The sequence below is a fragment of the Cydia strobilella genome, chromosome 15 (genome assembly GCF_947568885.1).
Source record: "Cydia strobilella chromosome 15, ilCydStro3.1, whole genome shotgun sequence".
Lineage (NCBI taxonomy): Eukaryota > Metazoa > Arthropoda > Insecta > Lepidoptera > Tortricidae > Cydia > Cydia strobilella.
The window spans coordinates 16,199,444-16,219,033 of NC_086055.1; the positions used below are offsets into that span (position 1 = coordinate 16,199,444).

Consider the following 19,590-nt stretch of genomic DNA (forward strand, 5'->3'; position numbering starts at 1 on the left):
CTTTGGGTACGGAACCCTAAACATTGCTGGCCCAAAGTGGACTTTAACAGCACAAGACAGATCGAACTGGCACTCTCTGGAGGAGGCCTTTACCCGAGAAGGGGTTCTTGCTTCGTAGGAATATGATAAGTAGTATTTAAATTCGATTTTAATTCAATATTAATTTAATTTTTGTATAAAAAATGACAACGAATAATTTTTAACTATCATAATTATATATATTCCTTTCAAATTTATGCTCACATTGTAACAACTTGCAAGAAATAAAAAGCTTTTTTATTTTTATTTTTTTTTATAGGTCCACAGTTAAAACTATAGTTAAGACTAGATAACTTATTAATAATTATATTAAATTTATACATTAATAAACAAAAATGCAGAATGCGTTTAAAAAAGTTGTCTTTACTTGTATTATCAGCGTGAAGGAAGTACGTCTTGTATGGGATCTTGAACAGCGCACCAAGCGGGACGTTTTGGAAACTCAAAATCCCATACATATATGAGACTTAACGCAAACGCGCGTCACGTCTCGTTATCGAATGAATTTTAAACCGAATGAAATTTAAACAATATAAACAATATAATTTTTTTTTTTAAACTAATAATGAAGATGTATAAAAATACGATAAAATGTACTTATATTATATGGATAAATGATTTTTTTTATTTGCATTAATTATTTTTATATGATTTTGACCCATGTTCTTTCACTGAATGCGTTAACATTTTTAAATAAACGAAACCGTCAACGCCATCTATCCGAAGGCCAAAGGTAGCGGCGTCATCTGATCGAGAATCAAATTTTCTTGATTTTCGAGGCACGTTTTTTCCTTAGACCGTATCCATCTAATTACGGGGCTATATCTGTCTTCGACAGATAGGTTCAGATTGATGTCCCACATTGTTACACCTTCGATCAAATATGCAAGAGCGATAGAGAGGCAGATAACGAAATTTGAATTTTCGTTTTTCGTGGTAGGGAGTCAGATGCAAGCGTAGAGTTTTTGCATCCTTCAGGTCAGACTTTAGATGGTCTTCAGAAATCATAGCTGTTGATCAGTCTCGCGTGTGTGGTGGGCGTGCTTTTTGAGAATACCACGTAGGTCTGGTACACGGGGATCAGCATCAAAGAGTACATAACTGAAAATAAACAAACAAGTATATTTAATAATTATTAAGCTTCTGTCTTCTTATTTGAAGCCTATTTAATATTAGAGAGAGCGATGCAGTTTGTCAGTGACGAGCGGTTCCGGTTCATGATTGTGCTGCAACCTACCGGCATGTTTCGATCTTACAAATTCAAGTTTCAGCAATTTCCAGTTTTAACCCCCTCCACCAGCGACCGTGCAAAATCGTTATGGGTTCGGTATACCGTTATCCCGATGTGTCTGATTAATAGCTGGGAAGTAACGGCCATCAGGATAGCATCAGTTCTGAGTTAAACGTCAACTCGACAAGTTGTCTTGTATCTTGTATCACAGGTACCGTATCGCTCCCTTGTTAAATATTGTAATTTTAGTTTAGTTTTTTAGGTTGTTGAGATAAATTATTTTTACCGCGTCTAAACTTTTATTCGCAACAATCCTAACTCCTAAGTACATATAACAAACCCTACTGCCAAACAGTTACTTGGCAGCTCAAGCGTTTGTCATCCCTCAATGGGTTCGCAAAAAAACCGATAGCCAAGCTGAATCGACTCCCCATATGCTCTGTTAATTAACCAATGTTAGTTAAGTTTACGTGCTGACGCGATCGCTTGGACAGGTCTCCACGGAAGACCAGCGTCAAAATACCTGAAAGGTAACTTGACATCAAGCTGAGGGGAGACCTTTTCAGTGACGTTTATGTTTTATATTAATAAAAGTGTATTACATTTAAGCAATACTGTAAGCATACATACATACATACATACATACATACATATAATCACGCCTATTTCCCGAAGGACTACAAGCCCGGATACTGTAAGCGTCCTGAATAAATTTATTTTCTTTCTTTCTTTCTTTCTTTCTCTGCCTTGTCTGTCAAGTATCAAAGTAACTGAACTGTTGTATACTGTTTTATACATGTATTGTAATGTAATAGACTTACCGCAAACCCCGAGAGAAATCAAAGCGTACATCATGAGATCGGTTTCCCCCCACTCCAGCCCGATGAACGCGAGGCACCCCAACACGCTCAGGACCACCACGGCAATGCCGTATCTCAGGTACGCCATCACGTAGTCCTTGTTGCCCTGAAACAAAAACCACCAACATTACAAAGCCGCCTAACATGCGATAATTTTATGGTATGGTATATAGACGTCCACTGCTAGACATAGGCCTCCCCCAAGGCTCGCCACTCCGACCGATCCTGTGCCGCTCGCAACCACCCATTCTCGCGACCTTCACCTTTACCATTGCTCGCAGAACTGATGGCCGGTGGGGCCGGAAGGTTCTGGAGTGGCGTCCGCGTACCGGAAGACGAACTGCCGGTAGGCCTCCAACGAGGTGGAGCGACGACCTGGTGAAGGTCGCGGGAATTCGGTGGTTGCGAGCGGCATTCACCTTTCACAAAATGTAATTTTATAGAGATGCCTTATCATTGAAGAGTTCCGGCGATATCTTCAGGATCCCATCATCAAATTGTGGGTGTTCTGGCTTTTCCGCCGAAGTTTATTTTCCGAATTTCACTTGCTAACCAACTTCCCAGATGATTTTGGCAACCAACAGTTTTTACACCGTGCTATGTTAAATTACAAAAAACCTTTGGGTTTTGTATTACACTTACGAAGTCATTCTGCTACCTAAAACGTAGCGTTTAAAAAAATGTCTTATTAAGTATTTATCCAAACATATTGTGGCTGTTTGCGAAATGACAAATACCGACTCCTCCAGCTGATAATACAGAGGAAAATCCAAGGCAAATGAAAACGTGGAAGAAGACGTACCTCGCGGCTCAAAAACCTCAGGTGCTGGTTCAAGATGAGCACCAGATCGCTGTTTCTAGTTTAAAAGTTAAAATAGCCCTAATGATAACCAACCTCCGGCAGAAGACGGCACCATAAGAAGAAAAAGTGGCTAACTCTTAGGTTGTTAGGGTGTATTTTGCTTGGCACCGATAGGTAACTCACCTGTCGGTGCCAAGCAAAATAGTTAGGTACAATAGCGGCCAATAATACCCCCAAACAACTAATGGACAGCTTACTTCCTTTCTCACCAGGATCGGCGTTCGGTTTGACAGTGTGTTTACGCTTTTAAGCTTTGGCTTACTTAAAACATGTCAGTTGCTAACATATAAAAGGGGTAATAAATATTTTATCTTATTCTTTTTGAAGTCGGTTTTTTAAGGGTGAATGCAAAATATTGCAATCGGGAAGGCGCCAAGATAGATCAACTTACTCTGCGAATTCCTACAACTAGCACTACAGCGAACGTGAGCGCTAAGGAACTGCCCACACAGCAACCCGCAGCCATTCCCGTGAACAGGTACACTAGCACCATGTCGTTGGAGCCTCGGGAATCTGAGAACCACTCGTATAGGATGAAGATTAGGAAGGCCAAACTGCCAAGGGACGCTGCGAGGCACAATACCTGGAAACAACAAGAAGAAAGTTAATTTGACGGTTTTCTTATTTTTGGCCATACTTTGAGGCGTGAATGGGTCATTTTATTTAAAGTTGTACACTATAATAGTATTAGGCCAATGACATTAAGTCTGCCGCACAATGTATAACAGGAAAAACATCGATTGGAAAGCTGATTCAATAGGAAGTATTACTGCAATGTTCTCTGCCGCCAGAGTGCAGCACTAGTGCACATACTAAACCATAGAGTAACTTATACATACCAAAGAGGGCGGTACTGCCATAGTAAGTTTTGTAACGACAGTAAATTCACTGCCGTCTATCGACACACTTTAAAACTAAAAATGAAGATTTATAAAAATACGATCAAATGTATTTGAATATGGATAAATGATTTTTTTTATTTGCATTAATTATTTTTATGATTTTGATCCATGTCCTTTCACTGATATGCGTTAAAATTGTTAAATATCAAACGAAACCGTCAACGCCCTCTATACGAGAGTAGGCCAAAGGTAATAGTGGCGCCATCTGATCGAGAATCAAATTTTCGTGATTTTCGAGGCACGTTTTTCCTTAGACTGTATCCATCTATTACGGAGTTATATCTATCTTTGTACATACTAGCCCTAAACAATTTTTTGACAAATTTCATTATAACATTGATGCATCAAGGCGGTTTGTTTACAGGTGGCCTACCGCGTAACGCATAAATCGAAATTTCGTTATCTGCCTCTCTATCGATCGAATAAGCAAGAGTGATAGAGAGGCAGAAACCGAACTTTCGATTTTCGTGTTTCGCGGTAGGCCCTGTGATTGTGCTATAGTGACGCCCAAGCAGAGTTTTGCGTATGGATGGTATCGTAATACTTATTCCCTATTATTTACCGTTTTCTCGCACAATAAATTCGAAATTCAAACTAGTCTTTAATCCCCCACGCAGAGGGGTGTTATGTTTCACGCCAATGTCTGTCTGTCTGTCTATCTGTGTATCTGTGTGTCTGTGTAACGTCTGTGGCACTGTAGCTCTTCGATGGATGGGCCGATTTCGATGCGTTTTTAAGTGAAAGCGAGTATTCCAGCAGTTCTTAGCTATGTTTCATAGAAATCGATACAGAAGTTTGAAGAGCTCTTTTCCAAAATGACGTTAGTCATTTTTGTCATAAAATGAATAGCCCTGTGGCGCATCACTCAGACTGCATGCGCACACCACTACTCGTGAACCCGTCCAGGCGACAGCGGGGCGAAGAAGACGCGCGGAGGGAACCACCGCGGACCGGCTCCCAGATCGCGACGCGGAGCCACAGAGCGCATCCGATCGCCTTCGACGCTGAACCTGTGCCGCTCTGCCCCGCCGCTCGCGCTTACGCTATCGCAACCTATCGCTTGTTCGCTATCCTATAAATTCATAGCGCTTTGTAGAAATTAAGATTATAGTTTTATACGTGGAGTTCGCGTTTGATTTAACGATCACATAGATAAGAACCCACAGCCCTACGCTATTTTATGAAAAAATATATTTTAATAGTTATTCAATGTCTTTTTTTATATACTACGTCGGTGGCAAACAAGCATACGGCCCGCCTGATGTTAAGCAGTCTCCGTAGCCTATGTACGCCTGCAACTCCAGAGGAGTTACATGCGCGTTGCCGACCCTAACACTCCTCTCCCTCGAGCTCTGGCAACCTTACTCACCGGCAGGAACACAACACTATTAGTAGGGTCTAGTGTTACTTGGCTGCGGTTTTCTGTAAGGTGGAGGTACCTCCCCAGTTGGGCTCTGCTCTAGATCTGGAATGACATCCGCTGTCCTGTGCCCTACCACACAAAGCGAGATGTCATTCGCAGTGCCCATACCTCTCTTTTGGACATAGTTTAAGGACATACCCGGGTCCGGACGTAGTTTATGGACATACCCGGGTCCAAATGTCTGTTTCGGCGGTTTGCCTGATGCAGTACTTAGTGGGTAATTTCACTTACGGTATTTATGATGGCGAATACGAAGCATCCTTTTTCCACCGGCGCTCCGCAGCACACGGTTGATGAACAAGACCGCCTGAAAGCATACATTTTATATATTTACATACCTCCTTATTAATAAAACTTAGCAACCTCTTGCAAACCTCTGTTAAATTTTGTCTCTTTCTAACAAACACAAGTGTCAACTGATGGATATGGATCGACAAACGATTATCAAGGGCATGGAGACTATATAAAGGTGCCAAATCTCTATGTATGGAAAGTGTCCATCAAAAAACAGTAATTAGGCGGCGCCACCATACACCGAAATACTACCAAAAACAACCTACGTAATTTGGTCGGGTTATTTGTTGGTTCATGTTATACTCGTGTCCCAGAGCCTAACTAGCGCCACCGGAGAGATTAGGAACTATTGTTTAAAGCTGTAAGCGGTCACTTTTGCAACAATTCTGCCATAAGAGATTGGCATCCTTTCTATACCATCCATAATCAAGGGCTTGTTAGATTTGACAAGCGTTTAGAATAACGCCATTATATGCCAAAAAACCAGCAAAAAACCCTAAAATCGCGAAATAAATCTCTATCCTGCAGCAATCATCGACATTATGAGCCAATTTAAATTTTATGACACAGCTACAGTCAACTTATTTGTTGGGATTCATAAATTGATCTAAATGTTTGGCTAAGCTAAGAGTTTAAAAACATTCCGTATATAACGTAATGTGTTGCTAGCGCCGTATGGAACAAATAAGCTGGGCGGAGAAGTAACTAACGAGGAGTTTTTAAATAAATAAATCAATATATAATATATGTATGTAATATTTCTGTAAATAATTAATTGTGTTTCAATGTGTGTATTTGTTTTGTAAATGCTAACTGTAGTTTGTAATAGCTAGTTTGTAAGCGATTTGGTTCAACTGTTATGCTTATAAATGTAATAAATAAACAATATGAGCTCTCTGTTGAACTAGTTCGACTTGTGTAAGATTATCCTATGTAGGACCATCTTACAACCTCGGATCATAGATGATCTGAGCTTACAACCTCAAATTATAGATGATCTGAGCTTACAACCTCAGATTATAGATGATCTGAGCTAACAACCTCGGATCATAGATGATCTGAGCTAACAACCTCAGATTATAGATGATCTGAGCTTACAACCTCAGATCGTAGATGATCAGCTTACAACACACCAGTAAGCTCATTAAGGCTAATAAAATGTTTTAAAAGCGGTGCCAATTAAGAATCATGGAACGTACAAGAAGGAACATGTTGGGATACCTGTTATGCCACAATGATTTCATCAAGACCATCATAGAAGGGAAAGTCGAAGGAAACAGGAAGAAAGAGACACCAAGAAGGGCATAAATGGATCAAGTGAAAGAGAAAGTGAACGCCGAAAAAGGCTAAGGGCCGGTGCAGTCGGACTGCAACCCGACTGCAACGGCGTCGTGCAGTTCCCATACAAATTGCAGTCGGGTTGCAGTCCGACTGTATCGACCCTAAGGAAAGAAATGTATGAGAAGAACGCAGCTCTTGATGATGATGTATAAAACGTGTTTGTGGACTTTGTGGTTAGTCATGTATATGCCAGCAACACATGGCAGATTGGCCGTGCCCTAATTAAACAACAACATATACAGTACCGGCCAATAATATATCACCTTTGAGTATTTTTGTATGAGCTTGTATAGAGTAAACAATATATTAGGCTAGTTTGTAGATTGCATGTTTTACTAGTCATTTTATACAAATATATGATGAATATTGCAATAAAATACTGTGAATTACAATAGGATACTCAGCATATTACTAAAAAACCCTCTAGTAAAAAAATGAAGTAAACAATAGGTACATTAAAAAAAACCTCTATGAAAAAACCATTACATGAGACCAATTTTTCTCATCGCCCGTACAAAGGAATACTACTAGACTACCTAAAGCAGTGAGGTGGAAGTCACTCACAAATATAAAAAAAAAAGTTATACCTACCGTAAAAACATGGAGGTGATATATTATTGGCCGGTCATCTATTAATCATCTATCACTCATCTATGCCCAAAATATTCGTTTTGCATTTCTGACGATGCAAAATAAACTAACAAGTGAATTCATTGGAAAGTAAAACCTTAAAAAAACCGATAAAACAGCAGTTATTTTTTTTGTTTTTATTAGGAGTTTCACTTCACTACACTGGAAAGTGTTCCAGAGGAAATGTACTAACAAAAAATCCAAATAGAGATGTGCCAATGATTTAACATCAGTTTTTGCATACTGGCACCGATTTACCATAAACAAGAGTCATAGAGCTGCTTAAGTTTGACGTTTCAATGTTTTCTTTTCTTTTCAAATAAAAAAAAACATAGTTTTAATTTGTTAATCATGTTAAAACAAAACCAATATAAACATTAAATAAACAGGTCGAAAATATGAAATAGGACCAGAAAATATACATGTATCAGTGAAATGTCAAAAATACTCCAAATGTCATGATTGGTGCCGTCTAATTTATAAAAATTACGTTTCGGCAAATACAATCGATCTTATAAAGAAACATTTAGGTATAAACTTTGTTCCTGTTATCGCAAACCTCTGTGAGGCCATGTTTTTGTTGAACTTTCTCATGAACTTGCGCGAATTTAAAAATAAGTAGCCTTGCACAATTCGCTCGAAAACAATCAGTTCACTTTAAAATTTAAAAAAAAAACATCAAATATTACTTAATTACCAAACAAACATAACAAATATTACTTAATTAACAAATATTACTTTTTTGGAATTGAATTTGTAATGATATATGTAATTTTATTTATGATTCAAATGATTTATTGTATTTTAAAAATGACATTTACTTCTTTTGTGATATTTTATTTTGTTTGACATTTAGTGATGATTCTAAATTGCTAAGATTGACATCTATTTTTGACATGTTTTTGTTTATACATACTTATATGACGATCCTTATTGGGAGAGAAAATTATTTTAATTTATTTTGTATGATCATGATAAGAAGATAAGCATAATTTTGACATTGATGCAAATTTATAGTGCAATTTTTATCCTGAAATAAATAAATCTAAATCGAAATCTATTAACTATGTCAACACTTACTTTGATTCCATCCTTGGGCGAATACACTTTAAATATTGATTTTACTGTTAGTAAATAGGTACTTAAGTAGTAAAAAACAGTTAAAAAACTATACGTCTAAAAGCAACAAGTAAAACCGCTCAACTGACACATCTGACCTTGTTGCTACTAAAATATTCGCAAACATTATTTGGTCGAGTATTAGGGTAGGGTCGCCTAAGATCGGACGCTTGTTTCAACTTTTGACAGGGTTGCAGTGTTTTTTTTATATCTTACGACTATTTTCTAAATGTCATGTTATTGAAAGTAATGTATTTGGTTATATTTTATTTATTTCGATAAAAGTGTTTGTGTGAGACACGCCTTCAAAGTGAGGGATTTTTTTTTCCGGATACGTTGCAAAAATCTCTAGTGATGTTGAAGTTCGGACTACTGGATAATTTCTACTCTGTTGCTACGCCATTAGAGTGCACAGGAGGAAATATCTGATTTTAAGTTGGTGTGACTAGAACAACAAATTCTTTTTTTTTTGCGTTTTTTTAGTCCGATCTTACCTCAGACAAATTGGAGCTAAACTGAGATTCTCAAACTTTAATGACTCAGCCGGGGAGCGTTCTAAGATGGTGAATAAATACATATGTTATTTGCAAAAAAAAGTCTGCATTCACGTAGATATAACGTCACGTCTTGTCACGTTTATTCTATATATATTATTACGATCCGAACTTTTGAGAACCGCTGAGTTTTTTAAGTGCCTCAGTGATAAGTCCGATCTTCGGCAATGGGAGGAAAGTCCGGAGTTCTGCCCACAGACGTCCTAAGCGTAAACAAATCTATAGAGAATTTGTTAAAACCACGCCATAATTAACTTAAGAAGCAATAAAATAATAAATACTTACCACACCGCCGAAACAAACTAGAGGAGGGAAGTCCGGATCATCATGAAATTCGAAAAAACGGCAACTTTTTTTAAAGGTCCGGTGCACACATGCTGATCGATCGCAGCGCCGATCGCGGAATGACGGGAGGGGCAGAACAAAATGGCGGAGCAAATTATGTTGCCTTCAGTGAAAAATATCGCTCCGTTTGCGCGGTAAATTCCATGCATCCGATCTTATGTCTCATCCTGTCTTAGGCGACCCTACCTTATGGCGCGTAAGAGACAGCGCTATTATTGTTGTGTTTCTCTTTCACTCGATTTCGCCGGCTGGCGCCAAATGACATCATCAAGCCTGTCTGGTTCAGGGGAGATACTTGTACAGAAGTACATTGTGTTGCATTGTCGTAACATCCATAGGTAAAGCTGTTTGATTTTGGAACTTGTTGCTCGGGATTACGGTGCACAATTGAATGAGATTTAGAATGGCTCTAATGTGTTATTCGTCTGTTGTTTCTCGGACCTTGGACCTTACAACGCTGCACTTGGGAATCACTTCTTTGTAACTGTCTGTAGAATGAGTTCACTGAGGTTATCCCTACTGCTCAGTAGGTATTCCTAGAACATGATTGATATGTTAAAAGGTTTAAGTTAGGTTAGTAGCACATTACTTATACTAGAGCGGTACTGTCATAGTAAATTTTGTAACCCCAGTAAATTCACTGCCATCTGTCGACACACTTTAAAACTAAAAATGAAGATTTATAAAAATACGATAGAATGTATTTAAATATAGATAAATGATTTTTATTTGAATTAATTATTTTTATGATTTTGACCCATGTTCTTTCACTGATATGCGTTAAAATTGTTAAATAACAAACGAAACCGTCAACGCCAGCTATACGACTGTAGGCCAAAACTAGTAGCGCCCTCTGAACGAGAATCAAATTTTCTTGATTTTCGAGGCACGTTTTTTCTTTAGACTGTATCCATCTATTACGGAGTTATATCTTTGGTAGCACGGTTTCAGTTAAGCGTCTATCTCAATGTTCTCAATCGACTACCAAAGACAAATACGTAGTTACGTAGATACAGTACCGGCCAATAATATATCACCTTTGAGTGTTTTTGTAATCGATACTCGTATACTAACCTATTAGCTTAGTTGGTAGATTGCATATTTTACTACTCATTTTATACAAATATATGATGAATACTGCAATGAAATACTGTGAATTACAAATATTACAATAGGATACTCAGCATATTACTAAAAAACCTCTAGGAAATAATTGAAGTTGACAATACATTTAAAAAAACCTGTGTGAACTGTGGAAAAACCATTGCACGAGTCACTCACAAATATATAATATAATTTAAAAAAAGTTATACCGTAAAAAGTGCACAGGTAGCAAAATGACGTCAAATGACGTCAGCGACGTCATAATGACGTAATAATGCCGTCATTATGACGTCGCTGACGTCATTTTACGTCATTTTGCTACCTGGGTGAGCACGTTGATGGGTTCTTAAAAACCTGTACACTCCTTTTTTGAAGAACCCCATACTGTAGCCCCTCGGGAAAACCTCGGCAGGGAGCTCATTCCACAGCCGAAGCGTACGCGGGAGGAAATTCGATAATTGCACTCATCTCTCTGACGCTTAATGTGTAATACTTTGAATAATTGTACCTTTTCCAAAACAAAAATATAATTTGGCAGTTTGGTATAGGTTCTATGAATGTGTTGGGATTTTGGAAATAAAAGTTTATATGCGGTTAAACTATATATTAAAAGAACTAAATTAACACACAATTACATAAACACGTAGAGAGCGATATAAAATGTGACATCCTCTTGTATTACAAGTTACAAGCTTTTGAGAAACGGGCCCCTGGTAGTAATCCGGAAAACGGACTCATCTGCATGATCTAAATTCTGGTGACGTTATCATTAATAGACTGTAGGGTCTGTAGGTACTCGTACTATTAATTGTATGTAGTGCGAATTATTCGCTTAAACAATGAACTGTGCTAAGTCATCTTTGATCTCTTGCGATGGTTCTATGTTATCTGCTAGTAGGTACAAGAAGTAGGTAAGTACATAGATATGCTGGCTTAAGTCGTTCCAGTGAGAAGAGACACTTAATTACGCTCGTGTCAATTAAAAATCTGGTCCCTGAGTTTCTGTCTACGATTAATATATTCCTTCTGACGTTGTTGTTGGGCTACCATTCGTTTCCCTCTCTCCACCCCCGCTCGCGTTTCCCTAGTTGTCAGCCGATTAATATGTGCAGGGTGGTACGCATTTATGAGCCTTACTTCTATAATTATGATGGTACCAACACATACGTGCATTTGCCGAGTTTCCCCTGGAGCGAGGTCGTGACTTGCCCCTGCCTCGCGCACGTATGTCGATGGACAAATCTTTGAAATGTTGCTCTAAGTTGGCAATTTGAAGTTGTATAACTTTAACTAGATCTTCCGTTGTTGCGACGGCAGGCGTCGGAGCCATGTTGTCGGCTATTACATCCGCGATGTGAGCAACCTTGTCCAGGGTCTGCTCTGATTGTGTAGCCACAGCCAGGATCGTCTGCATGGGTCGCGGCAACTGTTCCATCCACAGCGCACGAAGCTCTGCATCTGGCAGCGCAGAACCAGCAAGAATTTTGAGATACAACAAACATTTAGAGGGTTTGCGATCACCCATGTATTTCTTCGCCTCTTGTGACACTAACTTCTTAACGATCGCAGTTTTAAGCGCGACAAACTTATCTTCTGGCGGATTGAGCAGTATATCTCGTACTTCTATGGCTTCTTGTTGTGGCAACGAACATATCACATGGAGGTATTTTAAATTGTCATCGACGACGCCGGCATTGCTGAATATTGGCTCTATTAATGAGAACCACAAGGCAGGATCACAGGGAATGAATGCGGGAAAATGAAGCATATGCGCATTTTTGCTAGCCATTTTTAGAAGTACACCACTAAAGTCACTTGACACGTTATGTTCACTAAAACACTAGAATTTATGTCCACAACACATAGGTACTGTAGTGTATAGTATAGCGTCTCGAGCGCTTACGTCATAGTGACGTCAGTCACTGACAGTTAGGGTCAGTCGATGACAGACCGCGGGCAGGGCAGGTTGTATCACGTGGTGTCTGCGTAGATGAGCCGTTGGAAATACATTACATCGTATGATTTACCGTGGTAAATACAGTACGTTACAGGTACCAATACCAACCAAATACTGCCGATGCCATTTTATAGAGACAAATAGAGATTACGTTGTGATCACCAGTTTGGTATAGACCAGGTACTATAAAAGTGTTGGGATGGGAATGAAAGTTTACACGCGCTTATAAAATAAATATTCCACGTAGTTATAACGTGCACACAATTATAAACACGTAGCCGATATGAAATCGAGCTCAACCTGTGAAAATGGGTACAGTATAAGATAATTTGTCGAGTTGACGTCTAAGTAAGAACTAATCCCTGTCCCTACTCCCACAATCCGATGGTCGGACTTTGCAGGTAGGCTTGGTGGGAATGAAATAGCGATGCAGGACCCATAACGGTTTGCAACACGGATAATGGCTAAAGTGATCCCCTAACTACAAATAACTTTATTACTTATTACTTACCTAAAATTAACAACAATATTCGGGCACCGCCAAAAAAAAAAGATAGATGAAAACAAAGTGCCCGTAGCCCCGTACCAATGCTTTTATTATGCTTATCCGTAACGATCACAATAAACAATATACGGTCAGGTGTCAGGTATACCATTAACAAAAAAATCACTGTGTATGTATAACGGTAAAAGCTTAAAATTTAATATATTTATTTAATAACATGTAGGCTTAGGCGAATGTAAGTCACAGGCCCTATATCACATGTCACAGTTTCGTGTCAGCGGATCAAAGTTTTATTAACAAGTAAAATAAATAAAAAAGTATCATGTCGCTTGAACATTAGTTTTCCAAATCAATTGCACGATTTCATGAAAAAATATATTTATGTAATTACTTATTACTTTACCGAAGCAATATAATTAGCAAAAATTAGAAATGCGAGGCAATCGAGGGATTTTATAACGTGTAGATACACCCGTTCAATAAATCGCATACAAACACAATAAAATATTTAAAACTTAATTATTATACTAAAGCACATTATATAAAATATATAAAAAAACCGGACAAGTGCGAGTCGGACTCGCCCACCGAGGGTTCCGTACTTTTTAGTATTTGTTGTTGTAGGGGCAACAGAAATAAATCATCTGTGAAAATTTCAACTGACTATCACGGTTCATGAAATATAGCCTGGTGACAGACAGACGGACAGCGGAGTCTTAGTAATAGGGTCTCGTTTTTACCCTTTGGGTACGGAACCCTAAAAAGGATGGTCATCAAGTAAATCTTTATTAATTATTTGAATACAAAATCGTGGAAATTATGAAATATAAATATCACGAATTTTGCAAAAGCTAACCCACCTTTCTTTTTAATAATAAATAAAGGTTACTGAATATTTTTTGGCCATATACCGTATCGTACCCATGCATGGTCCAGTTCCTGTACAGTACAAGATGTACCTTTATATTTAATTTATTAATTGCTTCAAGAAAAAAAAAGAAAACTAATATAAATTCAGAGAAACAGAGCGTGACGGATTATAATAAGAATTACATCAGTTTTCGTAATTGAGATCATCATTGTTGCTATTCTAATCACATACGTAACGTAAGTCTAAGACAATTTACAACCAAAATGAATTGATCTCCAATCAAGCTTGGTTATGACGGCTCGCAAGGTCATGTAAACCTGGCGACGTAACTTCTCGCTATCGCTATCAATGTACATACAGTAACAGTTCTCAACTGATAGGCCAATTCGAGTTTTAGTTATTCTATCTGTTTCAGATATGATACTGATCTGTCTGTCAAGTGACGTTTTTGGTTGAAATTTTTTTTAACACAGTATCATATCAGAAACAGATCGAATAGTTAAAATTCGAATACGCCTGTCAGTGTAAATTATACAATGGCCTTTGCTCGTGTAACGTTGGTTTATTTTTTAGTTTGTGACTAGTGTTGTTGTGCTGAGGTTGTGTGTATTGTTTATTTATTTATTTGCGTGATTATCTGTGATAATGCATATTAGTTTGAAGAAATCCGTGGAAATGAGAGAAAAGTAAGTATATAAACTAATATATTTTATTGTTTTAGTAGGTATAACTGTAAAAAAATACGAGTAAAAAATCGTAACCTTGGTTCCATACACCTTTGTTACATGATTGTATCTACGTTCAATATTTAAATTAGTATGAAATTGTTAATAAAAGTATTTGTATAAGTATTCTGTACCACTTATAAAAAGAAATTGCCTACTTAATTCCTTTTTAATTGCCTTGATTCTAAATCACCTACCTGCAAGGTACTTGGAAGTGTCATAATTCATAAGCCAAGTTTCAAGCGTCGTGTTTTTTTGTTTACAGTTTTGTTATCTACGTAGATTTTTCTTTTGTGTAAAAATGTCACTAAACCTGTTACAAAAAAAATGTTCCTCAACTGACGGACAGCGTATATATATGTGACAAAAATGAAGTAAAATTAGTTTTATGTTAAATATCGTATTTCCAGACACTCTTGGATGGAGACAGGTACAACAATCTTCGCATTCCTGAACGTTGTAAGTTATTTTACTTACAAGTTATTATATAAATTAAGTTAGATATTAAAAAAAATACCTATACTAAATTAGATGTCAAGCACCATGGTGTAAAACCTCTATACTACAGGCTGGATAGTATACCACTAGCTGGGTATTTTAACGAAACTAGACAGTAGCGACGCGACCCGCCCCGGCTTCGCACAGGTGCAATGCTGATGTATTATAAATGAATTCCTCTTGAATCACTATCTATTAAAAAAAATCGCATCAAAATCCGTTGCGTAGTTTTAAAGATCTAAGCATACATAGGGACAGACATCCATCCAGACAGCAGAAAGCGACTTTGTTTTACACTATGTAGTGATATAAGCTACATTTAATTTAACTTCATAACGTCCACCATACAATATTTTTATAATAATAAAAGTAATTCGAACGTGATCCTTGCGTATGAGGATACATTTCGTTTGTTTGAGAAAACTTTAAAACAAAACAAATGATTCATTATTTGTTTGTGAAAGCTTCTAATTGGATTCTAATAGTGGTCACTGCATCTCATTAGACTTTACTCATTTCTATGTTACTACGAAGTTGCGGTTCGTTGAATGGGTGACGCGTTGTGTTTGAGGAAAAAGGTGCATTTAAATTATTTGTGTGCGGCATTGGGTCTTAAAACCCGGTTTTGAGATTTCTTGGGGAAATCCTGCTGTGGCCTTTAGTTTACAATGATTGTTTCCGTTTCTTCATTTAGTTAAAACAAAGATAGATATAACTCCGTAATAGATGGATACAGTCCAAGGAAAAAACGTGCCTCGAAAATCAAGAAAATTTGACTCTCGATCAGAGGGCGCTACTAGCTTTGGCCTACTGTCGTATAGATGGCGTTGACGGTTTCGTTTGTTATTTTACCATTTTTACGCATATCAGTGAAAGAACATGGGTCAAAATCATAAAAATAATTAATGCAAATAAAAAAAACATTTATCCATATTTAAATACATTTTATCGTATTTTTATAAATCTTCATTTTTAGTTTTAAAGTGTGTCTATAAATGGCAGTGAAATTACTGTGGTTACAAAATTTACTATGACAGTACCGCTCTAGTATAAGTTACTCTATGGTTAAAACCATAAATCAATTGACTTTGTGAACTATTGTTATTTTTCTGTTATCCACATAAACTATCAAATATCAATAATTGTTTATCAATATGTGTTTATCATAAACATATTAAAGAAATCACTAGATCCCCTTAAAATCCAACTTGCCGCGGCATTACGCTTTCTTTGTGCATAATTTTTTTTTATGAACTTTGTTAAGCCACAAATTTGGTAATATTTTCTAACCTTATTTCTTAAATTAAAGTTATTACCTCCATATTTGGTAGAGTAATGACCACTGAAATCACTCTGTCCCAGATAACAAAAATATCACTAACTAGGAGTTACGGTTTTGAGTTTTGATCATTATATTCATATGACCTTGAAGAATACTTACGCTGATATGCGCGCTAATCACCAAGACGTCGAATCAAAGCGTCATTTTTTTCCACTACTTACCGTTGTCTCTTCCAGATTTCAGCCAGCATCGGAGTCCTAATATTCCTGAACGTGCTGACTATGTACGTGTATGAGGCGATTACAAACACCGACAAGATCGACACATTCATGTGGGCCGCGTGTATCGGCACTAACTTCCTCGCCATTGTATCTTTGGTGTTTGCTGTGCTGCTTTACCTTGGCATTAACCGGGTAAAAAGTATTTTTTTGGTATAAATTATATAAGAGTTTCGAATGATTCACGATTAGTTTCACTAGACTTATAATGACCGGGATATAGACCGTGATTACCTTTTGAATTGTTTATGAACTCCCGATATTTCGACGCAGTTACATGCATCTTGTTCACGGGTGACTGAAAATCTCAAATTCAATACAATTTCTGCGTCGAAATATCGAGAGCTCATAAATAATTCAAAAGGTAATCACGGTCTATATCCCGGTCAATATAAGTCTAGTAATTAATTATATAAATAAATTAAATTAAAAGTGGAAAAATTCACTGTCTTGGGTGGGACCCACGACCACTGGATCACTAGTAGGTACATAGTATAGTGGATGGACTTTTAATTTATTTCTAAGCAATTGCATTAATAGCATTGTTCGCAGTCGTTTCTGCTTGATACAAAATTAATTAATTATATAGTTACAGCACAGATAATTGTGGTATTTTCTATAAAAAGGGACCTTATTGTCGATGGCGCTTACGCCATTATTAACGATGCTCCGATATAAAAACAATGCCGCGCGGCGCTGTGCGGCGTAAGCGCCATCGACAATAAGGTCCCTTTTCATAGAAAATGCCCCAATTAAGTGTCCTCCTATACTTAGTGTCACTCCAAAAATCTTTCTGAAAAATATTTAAAATCTTAACCATCGTTGTTCCTTAGCTTCATACTAATATTTTAAGTGACTCAAATCTATTGTGTGGCCATACGCATAATTGAAATAAACCTAATTCTATTCTAGAAAAAGCCGTGCTTCATACTAGCCTATTGCATCTTCGGAGTCATCGTAGTAATTTCATTAGTTTGCGGACTAGTGGTCATCCATCAACAGAAGTATTTGGGCATGGAGAAGAAATTAAGAGAAGTTTTCTGTGAATATTATGAGCCCGTTGTCTATGCTACTGTTGGGATTTGCGGTAAGTCATCAGGCGGGCCGTATGCTTGTTTGCCACCGACGTGGTAAAAAAGTACCTATCGACATGATAAATCATGAACACCTCGCGTATCAAGAAGTATCTTTCTAACTTAATTCTTGACTAACTTCTTACATTTTCTGCCAATACAATAAAATGATTCTTTGCATGAAACTGAATCGATAGGAATAAAAAAAAAACATTTTAGGTACAACTCACACTGCATAAATTTGACTATGTCAATAGTTCCAAAGATATGTCTCCTCTATCTTCAATCGTTTTGCATTTCATCATTCTGTTCAACTTAAAAAACACTGTAATTCGCTGTAGATACATAAGTAGTTTGTCTGTACTCAGTCCAATTTTCATGTTTATTTGAATGACATTATTGTGTATGTATGTATAAACTCTTTATTGTACAAAACACAAATATGCCACAGGATAGGCAGTACAAAAAAGGCGAACATATCCCTTTAAGGGATTTCTTCCAGTTAACCACAGTTAAGTCCAGTTTGATTGTGTTCTTGTGGTAATATCATTTGCCCTAATACTTCCACCACATTACCAACATTCAACATACCTATTTTAAATAATAAATGTTATTTTAATCCATTTTTCTTTTTATTTCAGTTGTGTACGTGTTATTGCTAACTATGATCTGCCGGTCCTGGGTTTTAATGACATCCTGGCCTTCAGGCGACCGTAGGAAATTGGTCAATGATTACTATGAATCCGACTGGAGAACCGACTGACGGTTAACTAGCTGATTTACTGGAGAAGAAATAAGAAAAAGAAAACAGCATAATACGGTGATATGAATGTTTAAAAAAGACTGAAGATAACTCGTTTAATACATGTGTTTTTTTGCTTCTGGTATAAATGAAGTGAAATAAATACATGTAGAAAAACTGACAATGCACTATACTTTTCGTGGTATGTGTTATATTAGCTAATATATTTACATCATAGATTAGAATATCGTTTTTTATTTATTTATCCACGTTGTTCACTGTGATATACTTAACTATCAGCATTGCGATACAGCGGGGAAATGCCGCCAGCATCCTTGGTACAATGCCTCAAGGGCCTATTTTAGATTTTATCTAGTTATTAATTTCGTTTACGTAGTACCACTGTATATATCTTGTATAAAATAAATAATAAGTATTACTATAAACTGCTTCTTATTTATGTTGTAATACAGGAGCGGTATTCGACATGCGTTAAGTGACGTTTCGTGTTGAACTTCAGTTGAATGGAAGAAATCGTGTGTTGTCAAATAGGTAAATTTGACATTAGCAATCCACAGTTAGGTGACAACGAAACCAAACCGAACCACGCAGAGTTCAGAGCCATTTTAAACCGTATAGTAGTAAGAAAACAAAGTTGATTTTTGTTGCATAATTTTTTCAATGAATGAGTTTTGGTGTACAACCAAATGATACTTTCCACAGTTGATGAACAAATGATTCATTCCACTGTTGAACTGATGTTGAAGCCGAAACTGACAGTTGTGCATCTCGAATAGGGCCCCTGATTTTACATCAATCTATCTTTTTTATGTCAATATTGACAAGTACAATACGTCTCAAACTTAAAATTATAACAACAATTATCCCCAAAAAACCTTATAAAGTAACTTGGACGGTAGAACTTCCGGGTCTCTTTTTGAAATATAGTTTTAGC

The 19,590-nt window shown here is 37.1% G+C and overlaps 3 protein-coding genes across 3 annotated transcripts; 1 reads left to right on the forward strand and 2 right to left on the reverse strand.

The window, feature by feature from the left end:
• Positions 1 to 419: 419 nt before the first annotated feature.
• On the reverse strand, positions 420 to 8,688 carry LOC134747656 (uncharacterized). The gene is made up of 5 exons (XM_063682263.1): positions 8,663 to 8,688; positions 5,549 to 5,624; positions 3,384 to 3,575; positions 2,092 to 2,236; positions 420 to 1,140 (listed from the first exon to the last, which is right to left on the reverse strand). Exons 1-5 carry the CDS (start codon positions 8,671 to 8,673, stop codon positions 1,037 to 1,039), a joined length of 528 nt encoding a protein of 175 aa, XP_063538333.1. The 5' UTR covers positions 8,674 to 8,688; the 3' UTR covers positions 420 to 1,036.
• A 3,115-nt stretch (positions 8,689 to 11,803) lies between these two features.
• On the reverse strand, positions 11,804 to 12,493 carry LOC134747961 (uncharacterized). The gene has a single exon (XM_063682638.1). It carries the CDS (start codon positions 12,491 to 12,493, stop codon positions 11,804 to 11,806), a length of 690 nt encoding a protein of 229 aa, XP_063538708.1.
• Positions 12,494 to 14,585: 2,092 nt separating this feature from the next.
• LOC134747824 (uncharacterized) lies at positions 14,586 to 19,017 on the forward strand. Its single transcript, XM_063682463.1, has 5 exons — positions 14,586 to 14,723; positions 15,173 to 15,221; positions 16,779 to 16,955; positions 17,733 to 17,907; positions 18,535 to 19,017. The coding sequence occupies exons 1-5, from the start codon at positions 14,683 to 14,685 to the stop codon at positions 18,654 to 18,656; spliced, it is 564 nt and encodes a 187-aa protein (XP_063538533.1). The 5' UTR covers positions 14,586 to 14,682; the 3' UTR covers positions 18,657 to 19,017.
• Positions 19,018 to 19,590: the final 573 nt, after the last annotated feature.

Excerpts from the sequence above, each read along its gene's own strand:
- LOC134747656 (XM_063682263.1), bottom strand. Across the intron at positions 3,576-5,548 it reads TATTCGCCATCATAAATACC|GTATTGTGCCTCGCAGCGTC; the intron begins GTAAGTGAAATT and ends TGTTGTTTCCAG. Across the intron at positions 2,237-3,383 it reads TAGTTGTAGGAATTCGCAGA|GGCAACAAGGACTACGTGAT; the intron begins GTAAGTTGATCT and ends TTTTTGTTTCAG.
- LOC134747824 (XM_063682463.1), top strand. The coding sequence starts at position 14,683 with ATGCATATTAGTTTGAAGAAATCCGTGGAAATGAGAGAAAA. Across the intron at positions 16,956-17,732 it reads TTTACCTTGGCATTAACCGG|AAAAAGCCGTGCTTCATACT; the intron begins GTAAAAAGTATT and ends ATTCTATTCTAG. Across the intron at positions 17,908-18,534 it reads TGCTACTGTTGGGATTTGCG|TTGTGTACGTGTTATTGCTA; the intron begins GTAAGTCATCAG and ends TTTTTATTTCAG.
- LOC134747961 (XM_063682638.1), bottom strand. The coding sequence starts at position 12,493 with ATGGCTAGCAAAAATGCGCATATGCTTCATTTTCCCGCATTCATTCCC.